This window comes from Cynoglossus semilaevis, chromosome 2, assembly GCF_000523025.1.
Source record: "Cynoglossus semilaevis isolate Cse_v1.0 chromosome 2, Cse_v1.0, whole genome shotgun sequence".
NCBI lineage: Eukaryota > Metazoa > Chordata > Actinopteri > Pleuronectiformes > Cynoglossidae > Cynoglossus > Cynoglossus semilaevis.
In genome coordinates, this window is record NC_024308.1 from 7,432,960 (window position 1) to 7,443,999 (window position 11,040).

The 11,040-nt window shown below is 44.4% G+C and overlaps 1 protein-coding gene across 2 annotated transcripts in view; it reads left to right on the plus strand.

The window, feature by feature from the left end:
* syde2 (synapse defective 1, Rho GTPase, homolog 2 (C. elegans)) overlaps positions 1–11,040 on the plus strand; it is a 41,321-nt gene that overhangs the window by 12,385 nt on the left and 17,896 nt on the right. For both annotated transcript variants that reach the window (XM_008334186.3, XM_017031262.2), the window contains exon 4: positions 6,248–7,374. In XM_008334186.3, coding sequence (XP_008332408.1) covers positions 6,248–7,374 — 1,127 coding nt within the window. The remainder of the gene's footprint in view (positions 1–6,247; positions 7,375–11,040) is intronic.

Consider the following 11,040-nt stretch of genomic DNA (forward strand, 5'->3'; position numbering starts at 1 on the left):
CATCTCAGAAAACCTTCCCTGTAGGATTAGGATTAAACCAGCCCAGAAAAATCTCAATGCACAGGACTAGGCAGAGCTCTAATTATGGCACAGACAGCTAATTATATTTAGGCTATCTATTTTGGTTTTGTTTTTAGGTGTAAGTGCTGTCACTTATAGTCTTTCGTGCCGGGCAGGAAGACGTGTGCACAAAATTGGAGGCTACCTTTAAAGACCTGTGTCGACATCCTATAATATGGATCTGTTGAACCTTGTCATTCGGCATCAGCTCCGATTCTAAGACTGGAAGCTGTGAGAGTAGGAGTAGCAGGTTTTTTCTTCATCTTTCTCCTTCGGCTCCGGAACTGCCTCCCTCCTTCTCTGTCTCTCTTGACTGTTGACTTAGCAACTGATTCCTCTGGGTTTGGCCGCGCCATCCCACGTTCAACTGCAACAAAAAAAGAGCAGCAAGTCCTGCTACGTGTCATCACATAGGAAATAGTCATTATTGGGTTCGTGTGCGTTTGTCTTGTAGGTTTTATCAGTTTAGATCAAATACTACTTTAGACAGGGGGTAAAATACTTCACAGCTTGTTTTTCCCCATATCTTTTATCAGAAACCGGTGTAAAAGAACATATCTTTTATCAGAAACCGGTGTAAACTTTGTTGCACGTGTGCGCGTTAAAAAAAAAAAATCAGTGATTACGACATCAGAAATCACCTCACAACTTGTTTACTGGACTTGTTTAAAAACAACCATGTTGACAAAAGTCTTGTGATGAATAACATGTAAAACAATAATTAAACAATACATTAAATTAATAAATCCAAAGAAAAAAAGCTAATCCTGGATCAAATGTGATTGATTCCAGGATCAACATAATCCTTTTAAAGTTATCCTTGAATGTTCTTAGCCGTTGTTGGTACGGAGATCACTGTTACCACATCTACTGTATGTGTTGACTATCACATGGCTTCCTGCAGCACATTTTTGTAAAGGTGCCCACTGCTCTGAAAGAATAATGGACTTTGATCTAAGCCCTGGAAAGGCCTTTAATGTGCTGCCACATATTTGAACTCATCTGTTTCCTCCCCGTCGTCTCGGGCTTCTGTGTTGGACTCATTGTGAACATGAGCTCATACAGACTCCATTTTATCTGAGTCTAGAAATTTGACAAGCCTTTCGTCGATTGAACATAAGTGTGTCTGCTGAATTAATGAAGCCCTGCAGATGGAGATGATCCTTTGTGGCTATGGTTTCCCTCTGTTCGGCCGGCTGATTCTTTTTCCTCCACCGGATACACTCCAGACTCCTCATGCGCTGCCCATTGACTGACTTTTGTCCATCTGAATGCGCCATTTGTATGGGAAATAATGATTGATGGACTTGGGGGTCAGGGGGGTGGGCTTTATGTGTTCCCAATCTCTTGTTCCCTTTAGCGCCTGCTCGGGGAATCTGACTTGGCCGGTGCTCAGAAATGGAATCAGAGCTATTTCTGGGGGTTGTTTTGGTCGTAGCTGGCTGCTGCTTTGGAGAGTTGGCCTCGGCTGCTAAAGTAACACGAGAGTTCAAGCCACTGAGTTCAAACTTGGAATCTAATCTCGCCTGCAGATCGCACGCCTAGGTCAGAAGGAAGTCAGCAGTGCAGGGCAGCTACGTTGTGGAAACCAGAACTGTGATTCAGATCACACAGTAGTTCTTTATCTGTGGTCCGTTCTTCATGTCATCACCAGGGCAGCTGTAGAAAACTGCTCTGGTCTTTTACCTCAGAGGGTCATTTTCTGTAAATCTGCATGAATGCCGCGACCACGAGAGGGACACGACCCGAGGGTCATGACTCACAACAGTATCTGTAGTCAGTGCATTTGATCCTACAGAAAGCTGACCATGTGTTCTGGTGTAAACATGTGGTTAGCGCTGGTCCTGAACGAATGCCAACTTGATGACCATGTGTTTGAATGTTGAGCTAAACGCAATGACAACAGTAAAAAAAAAAAATGTATTTTTGGGTGTAAATCTTTCTCAAAAACTTTGTTGTAATAACATTAGTCCCAGAACATTATGCAGTACTGATAACAGTACCTGTAGTTGTATTGACACAACTGTAACTGTTTATTCTTTCACAGAGTGTATTGTTTGTCCCTTGTTCACTCAGGCATTCATGCAGAAAGTCAGGTGTCCTGCATGGAGCCACATCAACATGTAGACTACCAGAGCCTGGGATCAAACCCACAACCTTCTGGTTGAAAAGTGATCCTCTTCTTTCAGCGACTAAAACTGTAACAGTTATTTTCTCGAGGAATCAAACACACGTCAGCACGGCCGCCGTGGTTAGCTCATTAAATTAGCATTTCATTTCCCATGTGTTGATAAGTGGCTGCAGATAAAAACAACTTATTCGTCAACACCTCATTCTCCCCCTATCAGTTTCCTGTTGGCTTGACTGTCACGTTGCTGCAGCGAGGCCAGAGTGCTTCACCAGAATTAGCAGCCACGCTGTTGCCTGTTGTGTCGGTTGAGTTACAGCAGAGCTGGAATGCCTGCAGCAGTAGGCGAGTTAGGACTTCATGAGGGCTCCCTTTGGCAGGGACCCATGTTGTGTTAGTGAGCACAGCCTGCCCGCTCGGATGTATTAGCAGGAGCGTTGTGGCCATTGTCGTGAAACGGCCGGGGCAACACACGCACGTCCCCCTGGAAGTGTTTCCAGGAGTGAGTGATTTAGATTTGAGGAGCCCCAGTCAGAGCCGGAGCCTTGGTTACAGCGGGTCCAAACTACAGGACAAGTATGCCATTCACTCATTTGTTTACACTGCTCTTGTTTGTCAGCACACCCCGGACCTCTCTGGTTTTACATTTAACACACACACTCACTCACTCACTCTCTCTCACACGCACACACGCTTGGCAGACATCCTTTTAAAGAGACACACACACATGCGCACACTCGAGTGAATACAAGTAGGTTTCACACGATAATCTGGTAAGTCTTCCCTCAAGGCTTATCAGAGTACGCCCTCGTACTTTCGCTTCCTCACAAATATGAACACCCTGACTCACAATTGTGGATTCAGAGATGTAACATTTTCACATGTGATTCAGTATTAGCCACAGTGATAATTTAGTGATGAAAACATGTACATTTTAACTCCTATTTACAACGCAGCTGTACCTAGAAGTGAAGGACAAGTTATGGAGGACCACTTATCCTGATAAGGTCTGTGTTGATGCCAGAAAAGGGTCTGGAGAGATAACAAAAACAATTACACACCCTGGTCCTGCACCTGTCTGGTGCCAGCGTTGTGAAAAGCCCTCGTCATAAATTCCTGGGCTTTGTTAAGAAGTGTCATGGGAGGGCCACGGGGTCAGAGAGGCCACGTCTGTGTGTGTTTGTCTTCATGTGTGCATATTTGCATGCACTCTCTCTTGTGTTACAGTAATATGGTGAGTGAAGGTGCATGTTAAAGTGTTGGGGGGTGGACATAGTCGGCCCAGCTCAGGTGTCACCCCGGAGGAATGCAGTCCTTTTGCACTTTGACCTCAGAACATGGCCCTGGAGGGTTGGGTGTCGAAGCATTGCCCCTGAACCTCAGCTAGTGAGGAGTCGCCTTACTGCGGTGGCTGCTGCCACAAGGCCAAAGGCTGCGCAAGATGCAGCTGTGTGTGTGCTTGTGTGTGTGTGTGTAGGCGTCATTAACAATGCAACAGTCATTACCTTTGTCAGAGGTGAGTCAATATCACTAGAGTTCATGGTGAATTTCCAAGGGATGACGCAGAGAGAACAAAATTTCATTCACGTTCATGGATGATTGACAGTTAATTTAGAATCTTTTAACTAATTCTAATTAGGAAAATTTAAATTCTGTATAACTGTACATTTATAAAAAGCAAGTTTGTGCTGCATGAAGAAATTAAGGGTGAATGTGTGAAGAGATTCACTGTTGTCAACTCATTGTCGGTCTGTATGTTTCACCAGTGAAATACCTGCTGTTTTTATGGGCTCTGGTGTTAATTGAGACGTTCAAGGACTTTCTGTTCTTTGTTCTTGAAGTTCTTCCAAACACGTCATGGTGATATAACATAACATTTTACTTTATGATTATGTTAATAATTTGAGCCAGGTGCAAAATCGTACCTTTTTCTTTGGTAGTATTTGTGCCAGTTGCCAGGTACTAACATTTGACATATATTCATATATATAAGCCAGTGAGAGAGCGAGGAATATAATTATAATTCTTATATTAAGATAAAATGCATTTAAGTACTTCTTAGCCACTGAGCTGATTTTTTTGTGACAAAACACAGTAATTGTAAATAATAGTTCACTCATTGTACCAAATAATAATGATTAAAAACAAAAAAATGAAAAAAATCCAAAATAAAAAGAGCAGCCGATGCATTAAAAATGGTCATTTTTGCTGCTTCTGTGAGCAGGGCATTGCTGTGCATTTAACATAGACCCAAATAATCTACAACTTTACGTCAATTATGTTTATTTACAATGGGTAAATAAACAATACCTTATATCAAGTGGAATAACCATTCAATCATGTTGACGTTATAAAAACTCCAAAGACTTTAAAAAGGATGCGGAGCAGGCTCTGTACGGCCCTCGCGCCCAGATGCTGTTTGGTGAATTTGCCCAGCAGCCTCCACCATTTTTGTCAGAGCCCCGCTGTGTCTGTTACCGACAGGAAGCCGTCACAGAGAAAGTTATTCAGCTCCGAGTGGAAAAGGAGGCTAAACATGGCTGGGTGAGGAATGTGAGAGAACAGCCGTGTTCAGTTGTACATTCACCAGCCAACTTGCCAGCCTTCCAGTCGCCCATCCAGACCTCGGAGAGCCTGGACAAGAGCTGCCTTTGTCCCCCATCTGCAGGCTACACCCTGCCCTCCCTCCCAGCACCCCCATCCCTGCTCTCCCTACTCTCCATCCTCCGACTCCCTCCTTTTTCATCTGCGGACCCTCATCCCAGAATAGCACAGCAGGTCCCGTCTGAAAATAGAGTTGGCGACGTTGGCAGGGTCAAGCTCTCACCCACTCCTCTTTCTTCTTGGTGTCTCTATCTGTCTTTGCTGAAGCGTCTGCATTGTTTCACAGAATTCTTCCATTGAATGTAATTAGTTGAAAGAACAAGTTTGTCTTTCATTTCAAGTCACACAACCAAACAGTTTCACACATTAGAAGATCCACAAAGACTGTATGAAGTTGATGTCTCACTAGATGAACAGTGGTTTCCTGTGCGAAAATAGTACTTCACATTTATTCCTGTAAATGATATCCCTAATCAGAAAGGCCTTTTTTCAAGTAAATAAGTTTAAGTAAAATTCTTAAAACATTTAGCTCTATGGCTTTAATGTCTTTATTTCAATGGGTTTTAGACCAAGAACACATTTGCCAGGTGAACGCCACCACAACCCTAACCTTTGTTGCTACGTGGCCAAATGAGCTGAACAGCATCATATAGTGATTACGTGTCAGGTCAGTAATGCTGCTGGTCCGTTGCTGTAGACTAAACAAAAGGCCGACACTCCTGCGTAGACATCTAGACCCTGAAATTTCATCTTGCAGACATCTGGTTAGGTGAGAGCTGCCTTCAAGGTCCACTCCAAATAGATATTTTTTGACTTGAATAATCACTGAGTAATTCTACCCCAGCCCTGCAGCGGTTTCTGCCATACAGCCCTTTCCCTGCTTTTATACCACTGATTTTTCCCAAAGCTGCAGCTAATGACATTCTGCTTCAATTTCCCCTGTTGTCTGATTGAATCAGGGCCACTTTAATGAAAAAGGCCTCGGGGGAACATCAGCGTGAACAAATTCATTTTTGTCATTTCCTTTTTTTTTTTTTTTTTAAACCACAAAAGCAGAGTCCTAGACTGAGCGTTAGAGTTCAGATCTATACACTGTAAGTGTATTATAACATGGTGACATGTTTATATGAAGCGAGTCCTGGTCAGTGTATGTCTGTCAGTGGATGACTGTGTTTCATGTAAACCTAATGTCTTGATGATGGGCTGCGGGGGCGGATGTAAGACGTAGGAGACGGTAAATTACGGCTAATGCATACTTTCCCCTTGAATTTACAGTCTTTTATTTCTCGTCTGTCTTCCTCTGACATTTCATGTGAATTGATTACATTGGCCAAAAGAAGAAAAGTCACTGATTGTAGACATTTGTTCCTGGGAACGGTACAGTAAAACACTTAGCCAGGAAGAATCCGTAACACATCACACTGGTTTGACAGTCTTTGTTCTTTCCATCCACAGATGGTGTTGACCTGCCCAACGCCGTTGGCTTCTCCCCTCCTTCCAGCCCCAACCCGGCTAAGAAGAGCAGCTCCATCAACTGGTCATTCCCAGACAAGATCAAGTCACCGCGCACCGTCAGAAAGATCTCCATGAAGATGAAGAAACTCCCGGAGCTGAGCCGTAAACTCAGCGTTAAGGGACACCCCAGCAGTAATGGAGGCAGTCAACCGGAGCCAAGGGCTCACTCGCCCAAAAACACCGGCAGTGGGCCGGACACTGTAACCCAAACGTCGGGTTCTCCCAGATTGGCTCCATCTGGGGGTGGACAGGCTAGTCGTAATGTGATCTCACGCTACCACCTGGACAGCAGTGTGTCCACTCAGAGCAGCTTCAGTAAGAAGAAAAGTGACGGCAGCTCCAAGTCGGCCAGCAAAGGAGGCTACCTCAGTGATGGAGACTCGCCAGAGCTGGTGGCCAAGTCTGGGAAGCACGGCTCTGCAGAAGGGAAGGGAGCGGCGAAAGGCAAGGAGATGGAGGGAAGTGGAGGCTCCAAGCTCAGCGGCACAGAGCTTGACATTGACGCCTTCCGCCATTACAGCTTCACAGAGCAGCCCAAATGCAGCCAGTACATCTCTGGACTCATGAGCCTGCACTTTTACGGCGCAGAGGACCTCAAACCTCCCCGCGTCGACTCTCGAGACGTCTACTGCGCCATTCAGGTGGACTCAGTCAACAAAGCACGGACCGCTCTCTTAACGTGTCGTACTACTTTCCTGGACATGGACCACACGTTTAACATAGAACTGGAGAACGCCCAACACCTGAAGCTGGTGGTGTTCAGCTGGGAGCCCACGCCGAGGCGCAACCGCGTCTGCTGCCACGGCACGGTGGTGCTGCCTGCTCTTTTCCGAGTGACACGTTCCCACCAGCTGGCGGTGAAGCTGGAGCCACGGGGGCTGATCTACGTCAAACTGAGCCTGATGGAGCAGTGGCAGAACTCTCTGGACGGGAGGCCAGATGGAGACAGGGAGCCGCAGGTGTTTGGACTGGAAGCGTGGAGGGTGGTGGAGAGGGAGAACTCAGGACAGATGGTGCCGCTGCTTATAAGCAAATGCATCAATGAGATAGAGAAGCGGGGCTGCCAGGTGAGTCTGTGTGGATGGTTTAACAGGTATATTGAGGTGAATGAGTGAGTGTTTAAGGAAATGTTCTGATCGAATTCCTAGTAAAATCGCTCTGGAACTATAGGGTTTTTTTGCAAACAAATATTCATATTTAAACTTAAAAAAAAGATACTTTATCTTCTGAGAAACTCAATCACTTATTATCAGAATAATTGAGAATTTTCCGAGGAAACTTAGCATTAATCTTTAGGGTCAGTCAAATAAATGTGAACTCATAAAAAAGGAGCGAAGCTACAGGACACCTTTATGTAATGGATTTTCATATGTTGAAGTGAAAGTACCGGAGGTGCAGTACTGTAGAAGTAATTCAACAGCCAGAACATCCTTTCAGTGCTGTGTCGTACACGTCCACCCTGCAGCCAGTCATTTTGCTGGACGACTGACATTAGCAGAAAAGATAGAAGGGACGTTCCTCACTCCGCGATGACACTGAGATCTCCTGAGGCGGCCGGCTCCTTTATTCATGGAGGAGAAAGACTCGGCTTTAACAGACTCGTCTGTGGGAGTGGGTCATGTGATCTTCTGCTCCCTTCCCTGGTTTATGTGTTCTTTGAAGCCCAGAGCGAGGTGGCAGCCGTTCTACTAATTAGAGCAGAGACAACGGCAGTAAAAGTGTCTCGGCTCTGTTGTCTGACCGATCACTTGGAAGTCTGCAGTCCAGGGGCGGGGATTAGAACCCTCTAAAACAAAATTAAAGTAGGTTTCACTGTGACCTAGGATTGGAATGTAGCCCTTATTGGCTATTAACTACATTTACAATGTTTTCAAAGCGAGGGACCAACAAGATATGTTTGCGCAGGCACAGAGGCATCAGGACCCGTGTCTTTGCAAACATTCATCTTAGAAACAGTACATTTAGATTGGGTAGAGCTGCTGAACACCTTAGATGTTCTGCTCCTCCTCTTGCTAACTAAAAACAAAATACCATAGCTTAGCTTTTCTATAGCTGTAAGCTATGCTATTGTGCAGAGTGAGCAGTCAGAGAGGCGTTAATATTGGGAAGCTAAATTACAGTTCTTTTTTGCAATTTTGTTGTATAGCCTTTGCCTGTGATAACAAAAGTGGTTCAAAGTGAAACCATCGGTGATTTCATGAATAAAACTTTCATGGAGACTCCATGGAGACATTTCGCTTTGTGGATGTTCAGAACACCTGTTCTACAGGTGATAAATCATGCTCTTCTCAAAGACGTTGTTGTTCTGGAGAAACGGCCCTTAGACACACTATGTCCAAGGTCACTTTTTTGCCCCCCCTTCATGATCGTGTGCCTCCTCACCCGCCCTCAGTTGGACTGGGTTTACTCAGGTCCCCTGTGTTTATCCAGCCCACTCTGCTTTGTCCTAGCATATTGTGAGTCCCGTCTGTTTCTGTCTCGCCGTGTCTGCCTCTGTTTTGTCTGTTTCTCCCTCCCACTCACTGTTTTTCCACTTAGTCTTGACTCCCCGTCCCTCACCGTGTTTAACTCATCACTGCCTCCCCCTCCTGATTTAATTACACAGAGGGTATCAGGGTATCAGTCAGAGATCAAGTATAAGTGCTCACCCAGGTTGCAGGCAGACAGGGATAGGACAGGGTCGACACCAGATCCCGGAGGAATTTTCAGGTTATGTCACTGAAGCATGCTCAGTCAGACGTGTAGCCGTGTGTCTTTACAAATGATTATCTGGATCTTGGATGGAGATGCTTCTCCTCCACTGGACTGGGGTGTCCTCAGGGCTTCTCTGAGCTCTTTATGACACTGGGTGATTGTGGGTGTTTTGAAAAGAGTGCTGATAATGACTGTGTCAGACACTGAAGGGAAAAAAGACAGAGAGCCACCACAGTAACCTACATACAGACAAACATGATGGAAAGAGGATTGCGTGTCATGACAGGCTACGAAAGAGCGCGAAAAATTATAATTGAAGATTTTTTTTTTTACTTTAAGGCTTTCAACCAAACAAACTAAAAACAAAACATACATACATTTTGCATTTGTTAGGTTGATTTGAAACTGTAAAAATATTAAAAACCCCTGCAGTAATGTCACATTTTGTCTGTTATGCTAAATCGGTACAAGCCAGAGATTGTGACCCGATTAGAAACTAAAAATATTAATAACCTCTCTGTAGTGGGGTCGAAAGACACTGCAGTAATGTCACATTTTGTCTGTTGTCTGGTACAAATCGGTACAAGCCAGAGATTGTGACCATTTTTATTATTATTTTTAACTTGTTATGTGTTTATGGTCCTTATTAAAGTGAAGGTAATTAAACACGATGCAGAGTTCTTTGAGGAACAGGTGATTATCACCTCTGTTTTTGTCGTTACCATATCGTTGACTTCATAAACAGATTTCCATTGTTATTTAATGGTTATTCACTTGATCCAAATTTGTCCAAAAGAAATGATTGGTCCTCACACAGTAACTGGGTGTAAGGTATTTGAGCTTCAGAGCTGTTGTACCAGTCAACCTCATTCTACACACAGCTCTTCATCTGCTGCTTCTTTTGTTGCCCGGCAGCCAAAGAGCAAAAGTCGCGGCCGATCTTTTTTATCCACAGCTGTTTCCTGCCTGGACTTAGAGCTCACCCTTGAAGGCAGAGAGAGTCCTTTCTGTTGAATGGACTTGTTGTTCATTGTCTCCCCTGACTTCTGTTTACTCTCACACAAAACCAAATCCCTGCCTAATCTGTCCTCCACTCTCCCTCTCGTGCGAGGTTTAGAAAAGTCGAACAGCGTTCAGAATACCCGACCCAGTGGGATGGAGGGACGTTATAGTGTTCCTACGCTGGAGTCCGGAAAGGCCAGCAGTGTTCTTCTGTGTGCGTGTGTTTGTGTTGATGTGGACCGGACCCACCATTCACAGCCCACTGACTTAACATGTTACCGGGGCAACCACACCAGTTGGTCTGCTATGCCACATACCAGACAGACACATGTAGGAGAAATTATGGTATGTCTGTAGCCGGAGTCTAATCCCAACATAACAATGAGACCACTGGTGCCGGGTTTCAGCGATCAAATGTCCACATCTTGAGGAAATTGTTAGCAAGTTATTTCAGGTCACATGACAGAGGCTTGGGTAAAGAAACAAAAAATGATTAGCGCTTTCATTTTTAATGCTAAGCTGTCTGCCGGCCCTTTAAGAGCTACTATTTATCCACTCCCTCCCATTAGGACGAGACAGTTTTATTACCTTTATTATGAGCTTGTGTGGTTTAACTTGGAGCGTCTTTCTGAGTCACATTATTACATTTGTTAATAATATAATAAAAAACGGCTTCCTTGGGAAGTTAGGATAGTATCTTGAGGAAGGGAAGTATTCAAATCATCTTTTTATGATCAGTTCCCAGACAAGACAAGTTGTCCAGTAGAAACCTCTGCATCTATAGTAGCATCACAAAAAGATTCAGATTGCCATGGAAACAAGCCCGTATCATCACGGGGTTGACTTAACTCTTGTTAAACTTTCATCTGCAGGATCCAATTTCAACAATTACACACAGTTTCTGCCTTTTGGACCTCGACAATTTTTTTCACTTGTAGAAAGTGGAATGCCTACATTTTTTGACATCTTGATGCAGAAACAATATTTTATATATAAGGGAAGGGGAAGAAACTCAAATTTGACTGATCTTGCTTTTT